The 24,302-nt window shown below is 45.1% G+C and overlaps 2 protein-coding genes and 1 long non-coding RNA gene across 9 annotated transcripts; 2 read left to right on the forward strand and 1 right to left on the reverse strand.

Moving 5' to 3' along the window:
- Positions 1-238: 238 nt before the first annotated feature.
- On the forward strand, positions 239-1,879 carry LOC133928678 (transcription factor WRKY45-2-like). Its single transcript, XM_062375117.1, has 3 exons — positions 239-658; positions 798-902; positions 1,019-1,879. Exons 1-3 carry the CDS (start codon positions 375-377, stop codon positions 1,575-1,577), a joined length of 948 nt encoding a protein of 315 aa, XP_062231101.1. The 5' UTR covers positions 239-374; the 3' UTR covers positions 1,578-1,879.
- Positions 1,880-9,662: 7,783 nt separating this feature from the next.
- Positions 9,663-18,723, forward strand: LOC133928679 (rhodanese-like domain-containing protein 7). 6 transcript variants are annotated; one of them, XR_009911490.1, is made up of 7 exons: positions 9,672-10,149; positions 15,336-15,577; positions 15,681-15,779; positions 15,903-16,196; positions 16,959-17,720; positions 17,816-18,384; positions 18,561-18,723. XR_009911490.1 is itself a non-coding variant. In XM_062375121.1 (6 exons), exons 1-6 carry the CDS (start codon positions 9,708-9,710, stop codon positions 17,334-17,336), a joined length of 1,380 nt encoding a protein of 459 aa, XP_062231105.1. In that variant the 5' UTR covers positions 9,663-9,707; the 3' UTR covers positions 17,337-17,748. The 6 variants fall into 6 exon arrangements, 5 of the variants coding, with proteins under 5 accessions (XP_062231105.1, XP_062231106.1, XP_062231107.1 ...); XM_062375121.1 differs by lacking the exons at positions 17,816-18,384; positions 18,561-18,723 and having other exon boundaries at positions 9,663-9,815; positions 9,891-10,149; positions 16,959-17,748; XM_062375122.1 differs by lacking the exons at positions 17,816-18,384; positions 18,561-18,723 and having other exon boundaries at positions 15,336-15,368; positions 15,474-15,577; positions 16,959-17,748.
- Positions 18,724-19,460: 737 nt separating this feature from the next.
- Positions 19,461-22,487, reverse strand: LOC133928680 (uncharacterized). 2 transcript variants are annotated; one of them, XR_009911492.1, is made up of 3 exons: positions 21,788-22,187; positions 20,289-21,589; positions 19,461-19,815 (listed from the first exon to the last, which is right to left on the reverse strand). It is a non-coding gene; the product is annotated as an uncharacterized LOC133928680 (long non-coding RNA). The 2 variants fall into 2 exon arrangements; XR_009911491.1 differs by lacking the exon at positions 19,461-19,815 and having other exon boundaries at positions 21,050-21,589; positions 21,788-22,487.
- Between the last annotated feature and the right edge of the window lie 1,815 nt (positions 22,488-24,302).

Here is a 24,302-nt window from a genome sequence, read left to right on the forward strand (position 1 = left end):
GGATGGACCCCTCTTCGTTCGCCCACGCCTCGGAAACTAAGCCCCGATTCCCCGTGCACGCACAGGGCGGGTAGTCTCGCTCTCGTAAGCGAGAACTGCCCGTGTAGGCCCTACCGGTCAGTGATCTGCCACTGCCAGAACCGAGCTCACGCCATGGTCTGCCACTGCCAGTGCAAGTAAACACGCCAACGCGATTGGCCTTTGGCTCCCTCCCACGCTACAAAAAGGCCACCAATCCGTTCCAGGTGCCGCCATTCCCTTCTGCTGAGCCATATATACCTTGCCTTGCTGCTCGCGGCCCCGTTGGCTGGATAGTGGTGTTGTGTGAGCTGAAGAAGAAGATTGTGAGTGTGCTCCTTCCTTCCTGTGTTGCTATGTCCATGGCGGCAGCGGCGCCGTACGCGCAGGTGATGGAGGAGATGCTCAAGGGGCGGGAGCTCGCTGCGCGGCTGCAGTGTCTCCTCCGGGACTCGCCCAAGGCCGGCCTCGCCGACCAGGTCCTCCACGCCATCTCCCGCGCCATCGGCGCCACCAGGGCCGCCGCCAGCCAGGAGGGGTCCGAGGCGCAGACCGAGGTCGCTTGCGCCGGCGGAGTCGGCGGCAAGAGGAAGGCCGCCTCTGGCGGCGGAGGGGAGCGCAGGGGTGGCTGCCGGAGAAGGTGAGGAGCGGTTCTTGATGTTCTTTTTTCCCCTTCTTTTGCAAGGATTGATTTAGTTAATCAATCCAACTGCTTAATTAATTAATTAGCTGGATTTTTTATTTGGTACTAACGAAATGTGTGTAAAATTTTGTTGCAGAACCCAGCAATCATCCGTTGTCACGCTGACCATGAAGGATGTGGAGGATGGACACTCCTGGCGCAAGTACGGGCAGAAGGAGATACATAACTCCAAGCACCCAAAGTACGTTCTTGCCCTTCAATGATTATAAATTTCTAGTACAGTACTAAACCGCTTAAAATGCAACCATAATTTGTCTCCCGACGAGTCACTAACATATGTACCGGTGCTCCGTGCAGGGCCTACTTCCGGTGCTCCCACAAATACGACCAGCAGTGCGCGGCGCAGCGGCATGTGCAGCGCTGCGACGAGGCCCCGGACACCTACAGGGTCACCTACATCGGCGTGCACACCTGCCAGGACCCCGCCGCCGTCGCGCCGATCGTCGTCCACCACACCACCGCCGCCGACGGCCTCCACGCCGGCTCCCGCCTCATCAGCTTCGCGCCCACCGCCAGCGCCACCGGGACAACCAGCACGACCACGACGGCGACCGCCAACACCAACAACCAAGGCGATCAGAAGGACGCCGTGCTGCCGGTGTCCGTCTCGGGCCTGAAGCTGGAGGGCGGCGACCAGGAGGAGGTGCTGAGCAGCCTGACCCCGGCCGGGAGCTCGGCGGCCGCGGAGGCAATGCGGAACGCCGCGGCGACACCCGGGCCGGACCAGGGGGACGTGACGTCCAGCCTGCAGCACTGCTACGATGGTGCCGTCGGCATGGCCTATACGATGAATGATGATGTGTTCGATCTTGACGACATTGTGTTCGGTTTTGATCACGGGCAGGGTGATTATTGAGCGATCGATGGAGCTGTGGATTGGAGAAGGTGGTGGAGGATTGGTTGATGGATCGGCGCGCATGTATATGGAAATAATGGCTGCGCCGACCTTTGATCCTCTTTAGATGCAATACCTAGTTTAGTTTGTAGATTCTAAGAAGTAGATGCTGAAGTTTGCTGGCTTCAGGTCGTGTATATTATATGTTAGACTTATTTAGCTACGAGCGCAACAATGTTTGTCTGAACACTTGCTCAACAACATGGTGTACTGTTTTTCCAAAAGAACCTATTTGGTAGAAACGTTCTCACTTGTGATTACAATTGTTCTGTTCTTCAAGTGGAATTTGTTGAGATATTCTTGAATTTTAATGTTATTTTGGATTCATTTTTTCTTGGACCAGTTGGCCCACTTGTTTCATTGTGAGTCGAGCCTATCTAGTGATGTATACTAGAGGCATCGGTCTGCTAGGGTTGAGGTTGAGCTGAAAAACTTGTGTACGGATGAAGGAGAGGCAAGGCCGGCGGCCGGTGGTGCGGTGGTGGCACAACCGCCTCTGGTTCCTTCAGGAGCGTGGGGATGTAGGGTGCCATCTTTGTAGCTATTTGAGGTTAGCTTCCTCTCCTTGGTTGATGTAAAGAAAATATACATCCCTATCTATTTCGAACTCCTCTCTCTCTGATTTGGTTCGTCGCATTGATTTGAGCCGAGTGGCGATCAACTTTGGCCTTCTGTGTGTCGGTGCCTGGTGAACTGAGTGGAGGAGCTTCTGATTTGGGGGCTAATTGGAGCTATGTTCGCCGTGACTCGCTTGTACTTGCAGTGACAATACGGTTAAGGCATTGTATCTCCGCCTTCCTTCTTGCCGGTAATAACTGGCGGGTGATTGGATTTCTAGAACAGCGGCTAGTGAGACGTGCCTTGCCTCTTTTACTTTTGCTTTTAAGCAACTCTCACTATGAGCATTTCATTTTTACTCTTTTTCTCTCTCTATAGTTTTAGACAGTATGGAGTAACATGCTTGATGATGATGTATTGGTCTGGCACTGGGCTAGGTTGAGTACAATAGATAGAACTTGAAGTATTTCTCTAATTATCTTGCTAGGCAGTGGCTGATGTGTGTGACATGAAAGTCTTTGATCTGATTCTTTATTTCGAGCTTTGAAAATTTGTTGCATTCTCTGAGCACTGCCTGGTAGGCTGAATTCCTGGATTAAGGCTGCAGAGTTGTGGTGTCTGCAGATTATGATAACTTATGCTCAATTTGGTTGTAGATCTGTAGCTCAATTTACACAGATCTTGTTTCTTTCTATCAGTCTGTTTGTTCTGTAGCCTTTTCCAAGAATACATGTTGAATTTCAAAGAATAAGTGTCATGTTCTATGTCTAGGTGTGATCTCAAGATTCTTTTACCTGTCAAGGATCAGCGGCATATGAAACGGAAAGAGCCGCCCCAAAAACCTCCTAACTTTTCCACCTAAACTTTGCCCAGTTTTTATGTGTTCAGTGATAAGTTTGGGAATAGAACTTAATGTTCTGGGGTCAACTATAGCAAACCATCTGAGAGCAATCTCAATTTTATATTTTCTTGCTATCAAATACTACTATTATACATATACGGTGGTTGTTGTTTTTGTTACGACACTGATATCACATCATTTCAATATATCAACGTGTTATTCAGTACTATCTTTTATATACATAATGAATGATCTTGCTGTTGATGCATTTATGGTTCATTCTTGCAAGTTAATGTATACACTATATGTTCTATTGAGCTCTTGTTATATTCTTTATAAAATATGGATATATATACTCTTATTATCGCACATACTATATTAGAGTCAAGTGCTTTCAGCATCGATGTAGCTGTTCAGCAATGTTGTTTGTGTGTCTGAACACTCAATTAAGATCATGTCATGTTCTTCTGACGAGTAATATATAATTATTTATTATATATTTACTATCACTCAATATCTCTGTGTCGGAGGATTAACTCCTGTAGCAGGGATCCTGAGGGATCCCTTTTTAGAGATTCGACCGGGGGGATGATCCTGAATATGTTCGTCGGAGAAATAAATGGGTATGAATACGATGACCGGTGGGGTGGAGTGACCTAGTGTGGAACGGAGTAAATGCACCGGCGTTTAGACAGGTTCAGGCCGCACGGGGCGTAACACCCTACTCCTGTATGGATACTATAAATGCCCTGAGAAAGTCTCTTAAGGATGTTGCTAGTTACAAGAATGTTTATCTATCTTAGAGCCGGAGGCTCCTTGTTCTTCGGTCTGTGTGTAGCCGCCGGCTTTGGGTGCTCTCAATCTTCTCTTCTCTGCTTGTGAGCAATTGTTTTCCTCCTTTCTTTTTCGTCCATTCTGCCGGCTTTAAATACCCACCGGCAGTAGCGTGCCCCGAACGGGAGGGGGGCACGAGTTCTGAGACACCATAAATGGAAAGGGCGTCATCATTACCTCTGGGTGAAGTGACTAGGGGTAGAAAATGCGTTCCACGCCCGGTCGTCCGTCACCATAAATGCACTGGCGACGGGCGCCGTGGAGAGGGCCCACCGGGCAGCCGCAGAGCAGCCCGGCATGCCCGCCCTATCTTGTTCTCCTGCCACAGCAGCGCGGTAGACGGAACGCCTCGGCCCTTACGACGTTATCCCGAGACGGGCCGAATGGTACGGGATGGGACCCATGCATTCAATGACCCCACGCCCTTCTGCCAGAATGTGGCAGGAACTGACACCGAGCGTGGCGGGAGCAGTTGGAGGTGACAGGCCACGTGCGCTCTTTAAATGCGGCCTTGGGCCTTTGACCCGCTGACACCTCATCGGTGGGCCCCTCGGGGGCCACTATCAGGGGGCTCTCTGGGTCGTCGGGGAACCGAGTGCTCGGGGGTCACTATACACCTCCCCGAGCACTCTCTCCCGAGAATGCCCTTTCTTATTCTCGGGGAACCGAGTGCTCGGGGGTACTGTTCACCTCCCCGAGCACTCTCTCCCGGGCACACTTGTACGGATCCTCGGGGGACCGAGTGCTCGGGGGCTGCTGCACACAGCCCCGAGCACTCTCTTCCGGAACTTCCTTCAGTGGGTCCTCGGGATACTTAGGCGCCCAGGGAGCCACCGCTGGCAGCCCCGGGCACACTTCTCCCGGTACTTAGCTTTCCTAGTCGTTGGGGGACTCGGGTGCTCGGGGGTCACCGTACACCTTCCCGAGCACTTTCTTCCCGGCACTTAAACTTCGTGGATCATCGGGGAACTGGGGTACTCGGGGACCACCGACTGTGGCCCCGAGCGCCCTCTCCCGGGACTTAATCTTTTTTACCTTGCGGAGGAGACTCCGCGGGATGGCGCCATGTGACGGATTGCTGGCCTGGCCTCAGGATTCGGGGACCCCCGGTTCTTGATTCACCGACACTCTATCTTCCCCTTTCACTCCTACAATAGTAAATATAATAATTTGTGAAAAATGTTATCCTGAGCATGCACACACTATTTTTGTCATCTCTCTGCCCTTATCGAGAAAATTTCAAGGGGCACAACAGGCCTGGGTGATGACGTTGTCGCCCGTCCCTTCTAACGTGATGTTTATCCCATCCTTGACCTGCTCCTTCACTGCATCCCTGATGGAGAGCACGATGGAGAGTGACACGTTGACGAGGCCTCGTCAGCGAGCTAGATGCAATTGATGTAGGCTCTTGTAAGGAACCATCCAAATTGTATTTAAATTAATTATTTAGATGATTATTTAATAAAATGAGAGCTAGTACATGTCTGTCTCTCGACATGCCACGTACTAACCTACATTTCACCACAACAATCACGACCAACAATGATTAACCAGAATCCATTTCTGGTAGTCTCGGCATGTGTTTTATGACCAAAATCAGAACACACGTCTTTACAACAAGTTTCATCACATCAAGGCATAATAAAGAGCGAGTAATGTAAATATATTACAAGCCTTTAAGTTATTATAAATTCAACAATTTACAAGTCGACAAACATTAGGAGAACAAAATACAACATGTTTAACTCCTAGTATATTAGAGTTACTACGCAGTGGAATTAACATTTATAAATAACAAAAGAGAGGTGGCGCCATTTTCCCTAAGGCACCACCGAGTCACCCTGAGTAGCCCACCACTACTCTTTCCCGTCACCAACATCGAGGGGCATAAAGTAACCGTAAACTACTTCTTCCTCACCTACAAAAACTGAACAAAAGTAAGGTGAGTACGAAGGTACTCACAAGACTTATTTTATAGAGGGTACATATAATAACCTGACTCCGAAGATTATGTATTTAGAGGATGTGTACCAAGGAATCGGCTATAAGGTTAAGTAAATTTATTCATAAAAGGCATTTATCAACTCAAGAGTGTGAGCATCTACACATCTTAACATCTCATACCCTCATATCATGAGATCATAACCATAAACATTACTCTTACTTGATCATACGCTTCTCAACATAACTCACCACTAGCCATTTCCCAACCTACCACATACAACCCAACATCGAAACTCTACGATTGATGCTCATAACCGAGAGCGCGATAATTCGAATTGATCTTAGACCCTACAGGGGTACATCTTTACCCGTAATACTTGAGTTTATCCTCTTGACCCCTGAGACAACCTTTCTCATACCCAGAACTACTCACTTGCACATGCCTCTATGGCATCCGGACTCCTCTCCCAACCTATCTCTAGCACTACTCACATCTCGTCTCATCCTCACCAAGTCATTCATCCCAACATTATTTGCATTGAAATACATTTAAGTCCTATAGCTCGCGAACGATAGACATACCACCGCTCAACTTCTACTGATGGCATATGCATTCACATCTCGGATAACTTTTAAGTTAGACATCAACATTGCTATACCCAGGTTACAAGAATGGGGATAATCAATAACTTAAGATATGAACAATGCATCAACATAGGTTCTATCCACAAATCCCTACATTGACTTTCTTACATGCACAATACACATAAAGTGATAATTTATCAAATTAGACACCACACAATCCAAAGTAAAGGTGAAATATGCTTAAATGCTTGCCTTATTGCTTTAGCACTTCGCTCACGTACACTTCCGGTTCGGTGTCGGCCTCAACCGCTTGAACCATCAATGCGCCACTCTCTAAATAATGGAAGAACCCATCAAATGAACAAATGAACGATGGAGATGAATGCTTATGATGCATGATTGTGAACGAGATGCAATGTGTCATGTCATAAAATCATTTGCAAAAGAACACCTGAGCGATTGGGTTAAAAGAGGTTTAAACCTCACATGAGGCAATCTAAGGTTAGTGGGTATTGAGTGGCTAGCGGTCAGACCGACCCAGGTGGTGATCAGACTGTGGGGGTCAAACAAATAAAAAATCAGTACTAAGTAGACCTGGCAATCTAACCACTATGGGTTCGGTCTGATCACTAGGTCTAGCGATCAGACCGGCCCTAGTAACAGTCTAAATCCTAACTAAGGAGTCTGGCCAGCCAAGTCACAACCCAGCGGTCAGATCGGCCCCAGTGGCCTAGCCGATGACACCTTAGTGAGATCGTCGGCAAAGGCTCTGACGATGTCTTCGACCATAAAGGGTACCAAAATACTCTATAAGACTAGGGGGGTATTTCTTGGGTGGTTTGGGTGGCATGCACGGGGCCAAACTCAAGGACCCCATGGATAAATCCCATAGCTAGGTTCGACCTTGAGTCTAAACCAAATGGGGACCGGTTGGAGCTGGAGAACGATGGTGAAATGGTAGGGGAAGTCTCACCTTAGCGTGGGGAAGCTTTCTAGAGGTTTGGCTAACTCCGGGGAACTTTTAATATAAAGATCGGGCTCCATGGTGGTGATTGGCCTTGAGGTGGAAGAAGTCGCGTGGAAGCGTCTCTAGTGAAGAAGACGGTAGGAAGGAGCTTGGGGAGCTCGGGGAAGTCCTCTCCATCGATTTCCGGTTGTCGAGGTGGTTTCCTCTCACTCTCTTGATTTGGTGAAGAGAGAGTGAGTGAGGTAGTAAATGAACGAGAGAGAGCGAGTGAGCATTGGTCAATGGCTTTAAGTGGCATCTCTGTGCTCTGGGCGGTCAGACCGCGGGGCAGGGCCTATGTGCTGAAAGTCTTCTTTCTTTTTTCAGTTTCTTCCTTTTTTTTTTCTTCTCCTTCGTAAATGGCTTTGGGTCTTCCTAGTTATTTTTAAATAATTTCCACTCATAATATATATGGTGGAAAAGTGCATTGATCAATGACGTAACATTTCCAAAATACGTTTAAATAACTAAACAAAGTAAAAAAAAAACATGAAACATGATATCATGATGCGTATGAATGCTTGATGACTAGTTTAGGGTTGTTAGGGTGTGACAACTCTGCATGTACTCTGACAATACCTCATGAACCCATGGAGCAGGCTCGCCCAACCCTCAGCGAGCATGTGTGCACATTGCAGGTTAACGGGGAATAGCTGCACCGCAGCAGCGCCTCCGCACGCAGTGTTGCACGACAGTCGGGAGGGGTGACAGCACCAACAAGCGTGCTGTCGTCAGGATCAATGAGAGAGCTGTGGACCATGGCAAACATAGCACAACAGCGTGGGGAAGGGCAAGAACGAGGGAAGTGGCGAGGCGGAGGCAGGAGAGGAGGAGCGAGTGCACGAGTGAGGCGGAGACACAGAGGCGAGCGACGGGGGAGGGGAAGAGGGGTGGTGGAGGTGGGGAGGAGTGAGAAAGTTGGTGGTGGCCATGACCGCACCATGCCTAGCTCTTGGTGGCCGCCTACCAGAGCCACTCCTCGACACCAGTCCTCTACCACCGACGTTGATGTTGTTGTGGTCCACAACACCACCACCCCACCACCGCCATTACAGGCCAGTTCGCTCTGCGCGCCGTTGACCACGCCAACACAGTTGTTCGGCCAATAAATGTTTTCACAACATTCTTTTGGCAGAAGTTTCCAAGTGAAAATCTTTGATGATTTACTTTCATTCTAAATTTACACACACATTTTTTCTCCATCCCACCACCCTGAAATCTCTATTTCCATGAAAAGGGCATCATGCACAAGCCACACTCTCGCTCCCTAGGTATTCTTTATCCCTTTTTCATCAATGGACTCTCGATATCTAGAAAGGGGAGTGGTGCATTCCACAAATTCCTACTGCTATCTAAGGTGGGTTTTGCTCTCCATCAAGCTTTTGACCATTGCGAAAAATTCCGTACTGCTGCCTCTTGTAGGAGTCTGGGCGTGGAACAAGATCTTCATGGAAACCTGCACGATTTATATCAGGAAAATCATATATATTTTATGAAACCATGAGGCATGAAATGAAGCTACTTCAAGAAATTATGATTGTTTCCATCACTACGAGGCTCAACCTAATCCATCTTTTCTTTATTTTTCTTTTAAAACATTTCTATTAGATTCCTTGGTTTGCAGGTCTTTTATCTTCGTGGTGTCCTTTATTTGGAAATCCAGGCCACGGGCTGATATTATGTTTGGGCGTGTACATTTTTTAGTGTCTATTTGTCTTTTCAAAGGGTTCTAAAAAATTTGAGGAAGGGAAAATGCTGGGCTATTTTTGGATGTTGGTCATCCCCTCTCTCTCATAGGCCTGCTCATGGGCAGCTCGCCTCGGTAAGCTCGACTTGACCTGGTCCAAAAAAAACCCGATCTAGCTTGGTCCGATTAGTGCATAGGACTAGACTTGAACTTAACTTTTCAGCCCGTCGACTTTTTCAGGACAGGCTTGAGCTTCAAAAATAGACTTAAAACTCGAAAAAAATCCGAGAATAACAAAAAAGCCTGAGCCCGATCCGAAAAAACCCACTATTAGGTCAGACTTGAGCTTATAGTTTTTCCATCAAACTTTTCAAAATCCGACCCGACCCGATCCGACCGGATCCAAACTTTGAACATGCATATAAAGGGAGAGAGTATACTAAGTACGATCACTCATCTTTTCTGGATCTGCAAAATGCTGGGAGCCCAGCCTCTTAGGCTAAACCGTAAGTACCTACCCATCAACTGTATGGACCCAGCCCAAAATTCCAAGCCCAATAGGGCAAATAAACAACACCAACTCATCCATTAGGTTAATCCATTCTACTTAGTGCTTCTCCCCCACCCGAAACCCAGATGGTGCCCTCCCCACCGCTCGCCGCCCTCTCCAAAACCGCGGCCGCCGCCACCCGCCGCGCCGCTACGGCCGCCGCAAGTGTCGCGGCGCACAGGCTCCTCCTCCCGGTCCGCTCTCTATCCCCCAGCCCCTCCGTCCCAAGCTCTCTTATCCCGCGTCGCCGCCTTAGCCACATGTTGCAGGAGGAGGACAGGGCCTCCCGCGCCCCCCTCCCGCTGCAGGGCAGGAGCTTCGCGGTAGCAGTGGGTCCCGGAGGCGTGGTTGGTGAAGTCCCGGCTCTGGCGGTGGTGTCGTTCTACAGGTTCGCCGATTTCCCCGACCACGCCGCCTTCCGGCGGCCGCTCAAGGAGCTCTGCGAGGAGCTGGTGAGTGCACAAAGATCTCACTGGCGTCGGGATATTGTTGCCTGTGATGTATTGAATGCACAAATTGAAATATCGGGTAATGTTGAAATTTCTGAAGTTAAGCTGCTTAAGGGGGACGCGACTAACAGTTAAGGGCCAAGTAAGTGTATTATAGGCAGAGTAGCAAATTCTATAATAGCCTTATGCTGCATAAAGTTCTTGTACGTGATGAACTGTGACAGATACATCTGTAAATTGGGTGGGTTTGTGGGATGGGACGAAACCTGGGCCATTCGATCCTAACTCCAAGCATAACCCACTTGTTTGGTTTAAGGAATGGAATTTGTTGGTCCACACTAGACAAGCTCTAGTGCGCATGGTTCTTCTTTTGTGTTGCCATACAATTTATTCGACTAATGCAATGTTTCAAAAAGTGCTACACAAATGGAGTCATGGCCAGAAGGGGGGGGGGGGGGGAGGAGGTAGAGGAGACTTGGCTTTTTTGATCCAGTATTGGACCTACTCACGAAGTGACCAACTCAATCCAAGGAATAATTGTGACTTTAGTATAGCATGGATGACTAAGTATAGCAATATATGCCAATAGTAAAGAAAACTACATGCTTGTTTATTTGCTCGAACATGTCATGGATAATGCATGGCAACACGAAACCATGCAACATTTCAATTAATTTAAAGTTACCTCCGCAATTGCCAAGCAGATTGTTGTTTCTAATAGTTTCATTAGAACTGAATTTCACTGCTACTTCATTCTTAATAAAGACTAACATTTAAATGCTGAATAAAGCTATCTCCCATTTTATTTCGAAGATGTGTCTTGACATGTTTCCTAGCTAAAAAGGCTCACTTGTTAGTTGCGTCTGTCACTGAATGTTATGAGTAACTGCAACAACCTGTCGACCATTGGATTAACATAAGCTTTATCTGTTTAACTAGTCTGTTTGTCAAATCAGAAAGTAACTACAAGTTTGTAGATCTGGATGGTTGCATATATTAAATTGTAATATTTTAGTGGAAACTCCAGTTGAACTTTTTTGCCAGAAAATATAATCTTTCCAGTTTACTGCAAATGTTTGACATTTTGAAGAAGTCAAGTCTTGGATCCAAGGGTGCACACAGTGTAAGAAGTTATTTTGTTTTAGCACTGAATTGATCATTTAACTCAACTAATTGTTTATCTATTCGAATGTTAAATGCATCAAAATTATCCTGGTGAAGTGTTGTGGTATTATCATGCTTGTTTTGAGATATCGTTAAATCAATATGCTTGCGAATTGCAATATATGTATAAGATCAATAGGTTTCAGTGTTTTGACAATAAATAAGTATGATGTAATATTATTCCAGTTTAGCAATTCAGGAAAAATGACGTACTTGCAACTTGTGTCCAGGATCTCAATTTCATGTGTCACACAAAGATTTGACCTGTTGTAGAAGAGCATCCAACCATTTATATTTCTTAAGTCATCAACTTCATTGTGTTACAAAGAACACAATGCATTTAAAACTATGGAAATATTTCTGTTGGAGTGTTTGAGAGTACACAACGGGAATCATCATATTTTTTTTCATCAAATGTGGAATGATCATAAAATAAAATGAGATAAGAATTTTGAGGATGCCTCAAGCATCTCACTGAGAATATTTTGAGACTGAACAATTATTTTCTATACTTAGTAAGATTGAAACTTTACTAGCAAATGTCTTTCATATGCCTTTATTTGATTTGTAGTGAGTACTCTAGCTAATATCTCTTGATCTTTGCATGGGGCCTTTTTTTATCCACCTTTCTCCTGTATCGAACTCCCAGTTAAATCTCACATGTACTTTCATTTCTTGAGCTTTAAAATGGGTGAGCACGATACAGGTGCGGGGTTAAATAGCTTTGTCAAAATAGAAACTTAAAAGAGATGTTTGTTGCTACAATTTTAGTCTTATAAACTATAGCAAAAGATAGGTTTTTCTCAAAATATTCCAGGAGATGTTGGAGGTCCCCTTAAGATACATATGTCATTTGATTTTGTGTTAATCTACACTTGACAGAAATTCTTATGAAGATTACCGCTGTGTTGTCTCAAATACTCCAATATAAATTTCGTGCTTTAAATGCACTGTATTCTGTGTCCAACACAAAGGAGTTACCTAACGACTTAAAAAAAAATAGTTGGGATCCTCTTATAGAGCAGGTCTAATTTTATTGTTTGAAGCATGAGATGGAGATCCCAGATATGTTTCAAGTATGTCTCTTTCCCTGAATCTTGAAATTGGAATGATTTTACGCCATAGTTTTTTCTTATCTTAGAAAGGAAACTTATTTATTTGACTGTATATTGCAATTCAGGTATGCTGATGTAACCAAATCTCTAAAGAAGCATGGTAATACCACAACACTTCACCATTATGATGTAAATGTTTTCAAACATGTAATTGATCAACAATTGGTTAGGTTAAATGATTGATTCAGTGCTGAAAAATCATAGCTTGTGCACCCTTGGATCAAAGATTGGACTATTTTTTATGTATCAAACAAATATATGCACTCTAGTAGAAAAATTCTATCCTGCATATTTTGTAGTCAAGAGCTTAGATGGAGTGTCAACTGTCACATTTCCAACTTGACACGCGGCCTTCTAGACTACAAAGTTTTGTCCTCAATTGCTGATTTGACAACTAATTAAATAAGTTCAAGCTTTTGTTCAGCCATTGGATGACATGTTGTTTTCATTATTCATTACTCGACCGGGGTCAACTGCAATCATCGGGCAAGACTTTTCAGCTATGGAACTTTTCAAGACACGTCATTGAAAAAAAAAAGAGAACTTTATTCGTCATTACATGAAAACCTATGTTGAGAGGGACTGAGCTGTCAAATTCAGTTCTGAATGGGATTGTTTTCTTCTACAATCTTCTTGGTAGTCTTAGAGTAAAATGCAATTTAATTGACACAGTTTCCTCTATGTTGACGTGTTATGTGCGGTATTAGGAAAGGAAAGTTGAATAGGCAAGTTGGATTCGGTTTAGGAAAGATTGAGATAAAGTTAGAAGTCGGATTAGATATGTTAGCATAGTTGAATTCGGCTAGGAGAAGTAGAGTCAGTAGATGGAAAGAGATAAGTTGTAATCAGGGATGACTCGAGATGGAGTCTGTTTAGGACTCGAGTTCTAGTAGGTTTAGAGTCAACCAAGCTCTGGATATAAAGAGCAACCGCACCCCGCTTTAGGGAGGAATCAACCAAGCAAGAAGAATTAATCAAGTCTCCTCTAATATTCTAAGTCTCTCTCATCTAGTCTAATCTCTCATCCTTAGCAGCTGACGCCGTCCGGCTATCCTCCCGGCTGATGTTTACCCCCGTTATGATCTAGGATCATAACATGACGTGTTTTGTATCCATGTCATATTGGAATAAATTAACAGGCATTTAGATTTCTTTTGTATCAGCAAACACATATTGCTATTCTTCATTATCCATGCTATATCGGAGTCTACAGATAGTGCTATGTATGGTATTTCCTCTTAGTGTTATCTATTCCCATACCCACCACACCTGCACCACCTTCCAATCTCTGGTTCCGCCTCTTGAATCATGAGACTAGAGACGCACTTTTGTGAGTTTGTGATTTTTCCCTACCGACGATGGTGGTGGAATGGCAAGGTGCTGGTGGTTGCAATCAGCCTAAGGGCAGTGGCAGTGGTGTATTAATCTAAGCAGTCAAACCACTTGACCTAGTCTAGTGTGAGTTCTCCTTGCCCGCTGCCTGGTTTGATAGGTAAAACAAAATGTTGTGACTTGGTTGGGCTTCACATTCTTGTGCCTGGGTTTACTAGAAAATTTCATGGGGGCTTCTCATACGCAAGTAATGCATATAGATTAGTTTGGTCACTGATCCTATGAAAAATCATCATTCGGGGTTGGCTAGCCGCCCCCCCCCCCCCCCGCCCCCGGCCTGTCCCTCCTCTATTCGCCCCGACAGTGCAGTGACCCAAGAGCATGATGAGTTCTAGACAGCCATGTGGGAACACCACCACCTCTCACACGAGAGTGCACAACATTACTATGGCAATAATCACCAAGAAGTAAAGCTTTGGGATTGGTGATTGGGTGTGTTTGCATCTTTGCGGCCCGCTGCCTCCGTTCCGACTTGTAACACTGGCGAGGGAGAAGATCGCCGGAGCAATGGAAGAGAAGGTTCGAGAAGAGAAGAAGAGGTTGGACGGAGGATGTTTCTTTCTTCGATGACAAGACAGAGTTCGTTACAGGTGTTTATGTGAGCACACTGGCACATGGCCGTCCTGGGTCCACACATCCACTCCCTGACATACTGACCCACATCGTCTGGAATCCAATGACACACACACGCGACACTTAGGCTCGTGCCATCGTCGTTCAACTCCCGCGCTTCAGCTTTTCGGACGCTGCACAGTAACTGTCGGAGGGGTGCCGGCTGCGACATAGCCAAGGGCAAGCTCGCACCCAGCTTCTATGGGCTATGTGTCTTGGCTCATGTTGGAGATTTTGTGTGCTGTCTTGAGCTTCCTCCAGCAGGTTCATGAATTCAAAATGTTTTTCATGTTGGGGTGTTTAATGCATCACAATTAGTTCCTCCCGACGAGCCTCCATCGCTGCCCTAACAACTCTTTGGTTGTGTCTTGACCCAATCACTTCGTGCTGTTGGGGGGGCGTTTGATCAGGGGTGTTTAGCATGTTATCATTCATTGGCATGGTCAGCCAACTTATGAAGCCGCATGGGAGCTTGTCACTTAGTTCTTGCATGGGCAAGCAGTTTATAGAAAAATGGGGGAGATGTTATGGTGAGGCTTAAGTATGGTCGTAGGGCTAGGTGCCCATACTAGGGCACAGATATGGTTGTTGCATGGGTAGAGCCCACTGCTAGCCAAGTTTCTTGCCTACGTAGATTAAGGTCTAAGTCTGTTCAGTTAGCTAAGTGATTTGTATACTTTCTGTCTTTTAGATATTCTTCTTCTTCTTCTTCTTCTTCTTCTTCTTCTTCTTCTCTCTCTCTCTCTCTCTCTCTCTCTCGCCCATCCATACTGGCCGCTCCATGGCCTAACCTCTCGCCACTTCTATTCTCTGCTCCCAAAACCTAAACCATAAGCAATTTTGAAATATTCTGTGGTTGATGAAAACATTGTGATTACCGACTTGTGGCGTTCATATACCGACCACTGCACCTTATATATTTTAGTTTATGTGAAATTGGGCTCACATGGTTTGTTGACTGATTCTGCTCAGCGTGTTTCAGGTGGCATTATCCTTGCACCAGAGGGAATCAATGGTAGTATATGTGGAACCCCGGTTGCTGTGGAGAAAGTCTTAAACTTTATTCAAGAAGATAACCGCTTAAAAGGTTTGAGAATGATCCAGTCACCTGTTACTACAGAGGATGAGGCCATACATCATGGACATAACAATCACTCTCCTGTTGGTGCTGGGGAAGATGCGCCATTCCGATGGGATCACGTCCGTGTTAAATTGAAAAAGGAGGTTAGTTTTGCCTACATAGTTCTTATTGGCTGGCTTAGTAAAGTGACCCGATATTTAATGATGCAACAGTTCAGCTTAGTCTGCTTTCTTGACCATTTGGCAGATAGTGACTTTTGGAGACCCAGGTGTGATGCCAACTAAAATGGTTGGAAAATATGTTAAGCCAAAAGACTGGAATGCATTGATAAGCAATCCAGACACCGTGAGTGTTTCATCCATCTCAGTTTTTCCTTTGTCCCATCACCGTATATATCTTTGTGCAATCTTTGCATTGTAGAACTTTTGTTCCATTGTGTGCGAATTATTTACACTATTCATGTGGCAGGTTGTCATTGATGTGCGTAACATGTATGAGATACGCATAGGAAAATTTAAGAGAGCTGTTGATCCATGTACAAACTCATTCAGAGAGTTTCCTACTTGGGTTGACGACCAATTCCAATTGGCTGAATCTGACACCCAGGAGTCGGGGGTAAATAATGATAGTGGAACTGACAGACCAGCAGAAGACCTCAATGCCAGCAAATCCAAACAGCTACCACGAGTTGCTATGTACTGCACTGGTGGTATCAGATGTGAGAAGGCATCAAGCTTTCTCCTCAGTAAGGGCTTTAAAGAGGTAAACCAAAAGGCTATTCTATGTTTTGCGTTGTTATTACTGAATTTCATTACCATGATGCTACTGTTCAATCTTCTCTTCACATGTACATACATACTAATGTAGACTGCATTATATATTGCTATGCCACTGTTAATTGCGTCCTTCAGTTCGATTCTTGCAGTTTGTGTACAGTTCAATCTTCTCTTTTCTATGCTCCTTAGATGATTCCTTACATTTGAGCATTTTTCAGTTCCATACATTTGGAAAGATCCAGTGGTTGATATTTCTGTTATCATGTAGGAGGTCATAAGTCAACATTATTACTTTTCAAGGGTAACAGTGACTTAATGCATAATAGATAATGAAACAAATGTTAAATCAGCATGATCAGTTTATTGAATAATCATGAAATACTAGAGCCTGTTTGTCCAGGCGAGGTCTTATTTCATGTTTGGCATATGTAGCATTCACCCTAAAGTAGCATTAGTCGAGTAATTTGAGGTATTAGCTTTCTAGATGTGACCCACTAAGCTGCTATAGCAGGTTAACAATTATATTCCTAAACTAACCTTAGACAATTGAAGGCCCAGATCCAATGAAACTTGTACCCCTTAAGGGGTAATTGGTGTACCTTAAACTCTTTTCACAGGAAAGATTTTCAGTGTATTAACCTTCGTCCACGTATATTCTTTAAGTTCTTTAGTTTTCCTTGAGATGTCAGGATGCCTTTTAGTTGTTATTCTACTTGTAGGTTTCATAACCTTAACCTTTGCGTGTCAGGTTTATCATTTGGAGGGTGGGATATTAAAATATCTGGAGGAAATCTCAAAAGCTGAAAGTTTGTGGGAGGGTGAATGCTTTGTGTTTGACAAGCGTGTTTCAGTGGAGCATGGATTGGCCCAAGGCACCCACAAACTTTGTTACGGATGTAAGCAACCAGTTAGCGATGAAGACATGGAATCTCCTGAATGGGAGTATGGTGTCTCTTGCCCATATTGCTTTGCGACGAAATCTGAGGAGGAAAAGGAAAGGGCCAGGGCTCGGCAACGGCAGTTTGAGACATTGGGAGTCATTGGTGGGCCTGATAAGGGCAGGACTCCAAAAAGGCTTGAAGCTCACCATGCAGTGGAGGCCAAACAGTTGCCCAACTCAATCTAACCTAAACTGCACGACTGAAATTTTTCCGGTTATCCACTAAGTGAGGTGGATACCTTTGGATTAGCAGTGCTTTTCCTTCGCTACTTTGGTCTGGCCTGCTTGGTTTCCCACATAGACTTAAGCTACAGCACAACATCATGATCTTTTCTGATCTTACTGTTTGTTTGGAAGCCTGAGTGATGTTTGAGCCATCTAGTTGTAAATTGTCACTGTACTGACTCAGCCGCAACAGTACGTTCAATGCTGTGCGGAGCAAAATAGATGTTCCCTGAAACTCTGTTTTCATCTGTTTGGATATCATTGGGGACAATACCGAAAAGACACACTCAAGCTTTGCTCGTAAGTAGTTGTCTTGTGGTTGCAATGCCTCGTGATATCATTCAGGTAGCCTCTGATCCTATGGTTTCTTCCAGGTCAGTTTTGACTTTCGAGAATGAAATATTGCTGCTTGTATTTAACCCGTGTCTATTTTTCCTTAGATGAAACTGTGATCTTCAATTGAAAGGTATAGTTTGTGACATCGTGTGGTAATATTGGAGATGGTGTATTTACTGAATCAGTCAGTTCCCTCGATAACGAGAATGGACGGCGGAGATCACTTTGTGCAGGTACGCTGCGTGCTATCTCCGTCGGTTTGGTTGCGTAGTGGCAGGTCCGCAGGTCCCCCGGAGATGCCGTGCTTAATCTAGAGAGCTTCAGGTATGAAAAGGAACACCCCTGAAACCAGCATCTTATTTGCACGGCGAGATGCCTCTGGAAGCGACGACAGGTTTCTGACTTCCAATCTGAAAGAGGGCTCGTAAGTCGCAGCTGAACTCGAATGTAATGCACATCGGTGCTGTCGTGCGTCTGACCGCCTGTGAGCTCTTCTGTTGCAACCCAACCACATCGCGTCGTCTCGTCTGCAGCGATGCAACCCACCCACATCGCGTCCACCTTCCGTCTGTTCAAGTCCCTGCCGCCGCACCGCCGGCCGCAGGGCACCGACATCGCAGCCGTCGCCGGCTGGACCGTTGCTGGCCTCGCCACGGCCATCTGGCTCGTCCAGGTGAGTGAGTCCACGCCTGACTGCCTCGTGCTACCTCGAAAGCTAGATACAGCACTCGAGTTTCGTTCCGGACGATGCAAAGAGAGTTGACGATCTGCTTTGCTTTGCTTCATGGTGATCGATAGTGTTTGGGGCTGCAAATATCAACCGTTTTTTTTTTTTTTGGTTGTGCGCAGCCGTTCGATTGGATCAAGAAGACCTTCGAGGAGAAGCAGGCACCCGAGGAATGAAACCAGAGCCTTAGGCACGAAACGGACTACTGCTTGTTTCCTCTGTGCGTATCATGTATCCATGCAGAGGCTGCAAGAGATTTAAACAGAGTGACGAGTAACTCGAGTAGTTGAGACTGCATGATGTGTGTACTCTGCTTCTAGGTCTATCCAGGTTATGCTTTCTCATTTCACTTTGTAAAGTTGTGCTGTGACCAGGGCAAAGCAAATAAACGTTCGCATCTGTAGCTTTCAGTGTCTTCACAATGCTCATGTACCCTGCAAGCTCCTTCACACTTGTTCTACTCCGGCTACTAACCATCAATGAGGTACCGTGTATCGAGTTCCACGCACCTACCGGTGCAGCCAAAAGTTCTAGTTACTTCAACAACACTCACATAGCGTGGACTAGAAGTGGGATGGCAATTATTGAAATTACATAAGACAGTCTCGAACTCATGTTATGTGCTCCATTATAATCTTTTAATTTCATGCACCGATCAATTCACCCAAAAACTCTGCCAAAATAAGATGGACAATATACTTCAACATAGTGTTTGGCAATAGCAAAGTAAATAGATATTCCTGTCTAAAGTTTGAGGCATCACAAAACTAACTCGAGAGAGCTTGGCTCTAACATTCCCGATTTGCGTCAACGACCTCAAACTTTTTTTTACACTCCTGGTGCACCAATAAGGCATCAAAGATGCACACAACCATGACCGCACGAACTGCATCACATTTTGTTGCGCAATTGCTCAAATAACTAAAAATATTGCAAGATGGCATCTCAAGATCATGATCATGACTGCCATGATCGTAAATGATGACTCCATGAGCAGATTGCTGCCATTCAGTGGGAGAGCGTGGGGCCAAATGGAAGGGGGCCAACTGCTACAGTAGCAACGCAGAGCCGTGATGCAGTCTAGTGGATGCGTAGCAACTTGCAGCTGAGCTCTGCTCTGCAAGTTTACGCTTGAAACATAGCAAGTTGGGTCAATACGCGGTAAGCTGGATCGATGCATAGCAAGTTTGGGCTCCGCTTCACAAAAAAATTACTGAGCTAAGGGGGCCGGAGCCTAGTTTGGCCTGGGCTCCGCCAGTGCTGCCATTGAATTGGTGCTCCTATTGCTTCCCAAGCTTTACTATATACCATTACTGTTGCTGCGGAGGCTGCCATGACCGTCGTTGACCTACCGGCTACCAACGTCGGTATACATTCCTGTTGGGATTTATGTTTTTGTTAATTGTTGATGAAGACATGATATGGTTTATAAAATACAGTATATTCTGCAATATTTGATGCAAATACTTAATTCTGGACTTTCTTGTTCAATTGATATGGCGACCGGAGGCAAGAACGGGAATCCATCGCTCTTTCTTTTCTGTTAGTTCCATCGCTCTTTCTTTTCTGTTAGTTCCATCGCTCAAATTTACATATGACTGCAGTGTACCTTCCTCAAGCATCATTTATGCTACTGTGGAGGGCAATGATTATAATCTGTAATCTAAATTAAATTCTAACTGCAGTGTTGAGACTAAATTTTTCTCTCTGGTTTTGCAGAGGATACAGTTTTTCAGAAATAGTATTTATTAGTCAAGTTTTTAACAGTGACATGGCATAACTGACAAAATAGAAAATGGGACACATAATAGTGATGTGGACTGTTTGCAAGCATCCAAAGAGCACATTACCTTGCAAGAAGGTCACTGAAAGCTTGCCCAAATAATAGGCGCAGATATACACATCAAGGTAGACATCAGGCAAATGACAACCAATGAGTGGCTTCCTTGGTTGATCCAAACATAATAGCTGCTCGATTTTCTCTATTTTTGGAAAGAAATGTTTCAAATTTTCTGTTGTAGAGGATGAAGTATAAGGATATGTCAATTTATAACAACCATCCGCAAGGCTCTGAAGAATTAAAGGCAGAAATTGACTTCACTCATTTCCATTTCGTTATACTGATGACTTGATGAGCATGCCTCTGCTGTACTGATCATCTATGAATGAATCAATATTCTCATGATTTTGATTAGGCTATGCAGGTCATTAATGCCCAATTAGCAGTCCAATAACAGCTTAACACAAATGCATACCTGTAAGCAACTAGATTATTTAAGGAAGCTCATATCAAAGTAATGATTCATCTCTTCTGTTGCGTGACGCCCTCACCTACTTAACTATGAACCGGCCAACTGCACAAGACATGAACGCTTCTTTTGTTGACTAGGACATATGTTTATGAGCTAAAAAACGATTATAGCTAATCTATTTGCGAGTTTATAATAATGTCACCACAATCTAGGCACCTATGCAAATCCATCAAGAGCATCAAGAGAGAAACTTGAAAAAAAAAAATCAGAAATGGGGAAAAAATAAGGGGACGCCTAAAGGCTCAATTGGAAGAAATTATTTTTCTCTGAGCCACTTGAGAAAAACAATCAGAAAACACTGGCACCAACCACTTTATGAATAACTTTCAAGAGACCAATAGCCGTTTAGCATGCAATTTTCTTCACCTTTACTCTTCTATCATCTGCTGAGGTAATGCAGGCAGGTCTTTCTTCTCTACTGAAGACTACTGGAAAAAGATGAAGAACACCACATACTCGTATAAGATATGAACAATTCTTCTTTAGAAGTTGGCATGATTGATTGCTGACCCTACTTGTGGTGAAAAAGAAAGGGGAAAGACTGATGATCAAGTAATAGAGGTACTTCATGGATGTGTGGATGTATCATCTGAAGTGGCTGAGGTGGCTGGTGTGGTGGTGCCTGCACTCGTCAAGTCTGCAACATTGTATCACGGGGTAGCAAGCCACAAAGAGGCACCTCCCAATCCCTCTAATGACAGAGCCGAGCACGTAGCAAGGGCAGCGAGCCAGGAACAGGTAGTCCTTCTCATCAGCTGCTTCACCTCTTCCTTTGTGATGATTGCTCTTCTTATGGCCCATTTCAGTTCTATTCTCTATTGTTTTGATGTTCTCCAAACCTGAAGAAGAACAAAAAAAAAAAAACACACCTCTTGGATCACAAGGTCCTTCAGGTATGGATATTCGTAACAAATCAAGAGGCTTTAGTTCTCATAAACAAATATGTTTTTGAGGGGGTATAAACAAAGATGTGTATCCAATAACATATGAATTAGGGGCATGAACAAGAGAGATAAGCTAGAACCTTTGATGCATACCTTTAGTTGGATGGAGCACTACTTGGCAAGAAGCCTGACAAAACAGATGCCTGCTTTTCCATCGGTCGCTCAAGAGGATAATATATATGGTGGCAGTGGATGGATAGATAGAAGAAGCAGTAGAGGTGGGGGAAGAAGAAGCTTTTCCAAGGCTCCAACGAAGAGACAAAGAGATGCCGTAATAAGATGCCTGCACCCCTGGTTCTCTTTATGATTTCTTCATGGGCTGTTGCTGCTTCTTTCCCCTACATTTTTCAATATGAACGGGGAGCTTTTTCTTTGTCCAAAGCGTCACCACTTGTATTAATAAGAGGGCGTGATGCACCATCTGGTGAAATGTTTTTGTCGTGTCGCATTCGCCCCAGATGTGAGTTGGACAAAGATTAGGAAAATAGGAGGTGGTAGGTGCCACCTACAGGAGCACCACAAACTAGTAATGTAAAGGGTGATCTGGCATTTGAGTTCAATTTTGTTTTCGTCTGAGCATGTAGGAGTGTCCAAAATTGATTAGTGCATCTCAACAGGCAAGAAAGCGGCAAACTTGGGGAGTTGGAGTGGGGCTTTTACTGGCGGTTGTGGCTCTCACGTGGACTCTTGCATGGCTCAGGGGCTCCAGGGTGGCCGGTGGCCGGGCTATGTCTATGGACCCAAACCGTTTCTTTGAGTTCTTTCAGTCCGACAAGAGTTTAAGGCTATTTTTAGTTAACATTCTGCTAGCTTTTGTTACTCAGAAGTAAAAAGCTAAACTAATTTCGGGAAATAACTTCTCAGAAGTAAAAGCTGGCAAAAGATGTCATTATTATTGGAAGTCAGAAGCTAATCTAGAGGAGCTTTTTTAGTTTCTAAGGGATGATGTTTTGAAGGGTATTACATACAGTATACATTTCATCCATACCAAAAATTAATTTAAAAGTACTTTTACAACAACTTTTAAAAATAGTTTTTGGAAAAGTCTCAGCTCAACCAAACATGTCTTAAGGGGATCTTTAACTTTTTATCATCTTAAGAATGACTACTTTTCAAATGTCATTGACTTTGTTCTCCTTACGCTTTTGCCATCGGAGAGAGTAAGTTTCTTATTTGTGTGCAATTTTATACTCTTTTCGCCGTCACCTAGCCGTTCCGACGTGGCATGCGGCGGGAAATGACTCCCTTGCCCCTAGTTGCCAGCTTGCTCTAGTCATCTTCTTCCTCTTGCCACTATGTTTTCTCCTTGGTGCTGACCTCGACGCCATCTCCGTGCTCCTCCCGTGCCTCCTCTCCACGGGGCACGCCCGTGCTGCTGCTTGCTTCCCCTCCATTACGCTCCTCCTACAAGGTTCCCTTCCCGCTCCCTTGCAGCCCACTTCGCCTCCGACGAAGCGGAACGGGCACCACTTGCACAGCTTAGGGTGAGGGGAATTTGTCGTGGTTCTCGACAACAATGCACGCGTAAGAGAGGATGAGCCCCCAGAGGCGTGTGTAAGTGGTGAGATGGGCTAGCATCGTGGCATTACGGATGGTGGAGATATTGCACACCTCGTTGGTGGTGCAGCGAAAGGCCATGGCCACCAAGGCGATGTTGGTGGCCTCCTTGCCCTTGAGGACCCCATCGACACAGGGATATGTGGGGGCTCGTCCTTATCCTCTTCTTCCATGAGGTGTGCGAGCCAACAGTGGGTCGTGGCCGCCGAGCTCAGAGCGCGGTGTCGCGGAAGGCATGCGGGATCACGCGGAGGAGGTTGGGGCATGCATGCAAGGTTGAGGATCGAGAGCGCGGAGGGCGCTAGTAGAGGAGCTCCGGTGAAAGGATCGAATGGCCCAAGACGGAGGCGGTGGGTGAATTGGGCAATTAAGAAATTTCTTTTGATTTCTAAAACAAGTAGCAACCTTAACCTAGATGCAAAGAAAAGCAACTACACGATCAAGCTAAGGAAAGGGAACCAAAACAAGCAAGCAAAAACACAAAGAGAAATACGGAAACAAAAGCTTGCAAGAAAGTAATGCTCAAAGTAAATACGTGAATGTAAAGAGATGGACAAGTGAACACCGGATTTTTTCTTGAGGTATCGAGGAGTTGGCACTCCCCTTAGTCCTCATTGGAGCATCCACCAAGGATGTCGCTCCCCATTGAGTCACCAAGACTCAAGTGCTCTCTCATGTTTGTCACTTCTCCATCTCCAGATTGACGGGCATCAAACCAAGTACAAGCTCTTCTCGGGGCTCTCACAAGAACTCCAAGAGCTCACCGAGAACACCTCCAATCACCAAGACTGGCTTGGTGTTGCTAACCACCAAGAGTAACAAGACAATAGCTTCACTTAACCATGATCAAACCTAGACTACAGCTAGATGCACACTTGCTACTCTCTAAGCACTAATGATGTCCTTAATCTTCAATTAGGAACTTGGAAATCAACTCAAGTGCTCTCTTACTTCTTGATGACACACACAGTGTATAAACTACTCTGGGTCACAAGAGTATAGAACGAAACTAAGTGGAGGGGTATTTATAGGTTAGAGATCCAAAAATAGC

Source organism: Phragmites australis, chromosome 9, assembly GCF_958298935.1.
Source record: "Phragmites australis chromosome 9, lpPhrAust1.1, whole genome shotgun sequence".
NCBI lineage: Eukaryota > Viridiplantae > Streptophyta > Magnoliopsida > Poales > Poaceae > Phragmites > Phragmites australis.

Excerpts from the sequence above, each read along its gene's own strand:
- LOC133928678 (XM_062375117.1), top strand. The coding sequence starts at position 375 with ATGTCCATGGCGGCAGCGGCGCCGTACGCGCAGGTGATGGAGGAGATG. Across the intron at positions 659-797 it reads AGGGGTGGCTGCCGGAGAAG|AACCCAGCAATCATCCGTTG; the intron begins GTGAGGAGCGGT and ends ATTTTGTTGCAG. Across the intron at positions 903-1,018 it reads CATAACTCCAAGCACCCAAA|GGCCTACTTCCGGTGCTCCC; the intron begins GTACGTTCTTGC and ends TGCTCCGTGCAG.
- LOC133928679 (XM_062375118.1), top strand. The coding sequence starts at position 9,708 with ATGGTGCCCTCCCCACCGCTCGCCGCCCTCTCCAAAACCGCGGCCGCC. Across the intron at positions 10,150-15,335 it reads TGCACAAATTGAAATATCGG|GTGGCATTATCCTTGCACCA; the intron begins GTAATGTTGAAA and ends AGCGTGTTTCAG. Across the intron at positions 15,780-15,902 it reads TGATAAGCAATCCAGACACC|GTTGTCATTGATGTGCGTAA; the intron begins GTGAGTGTTTCA and ends TTCATGTGGCAG.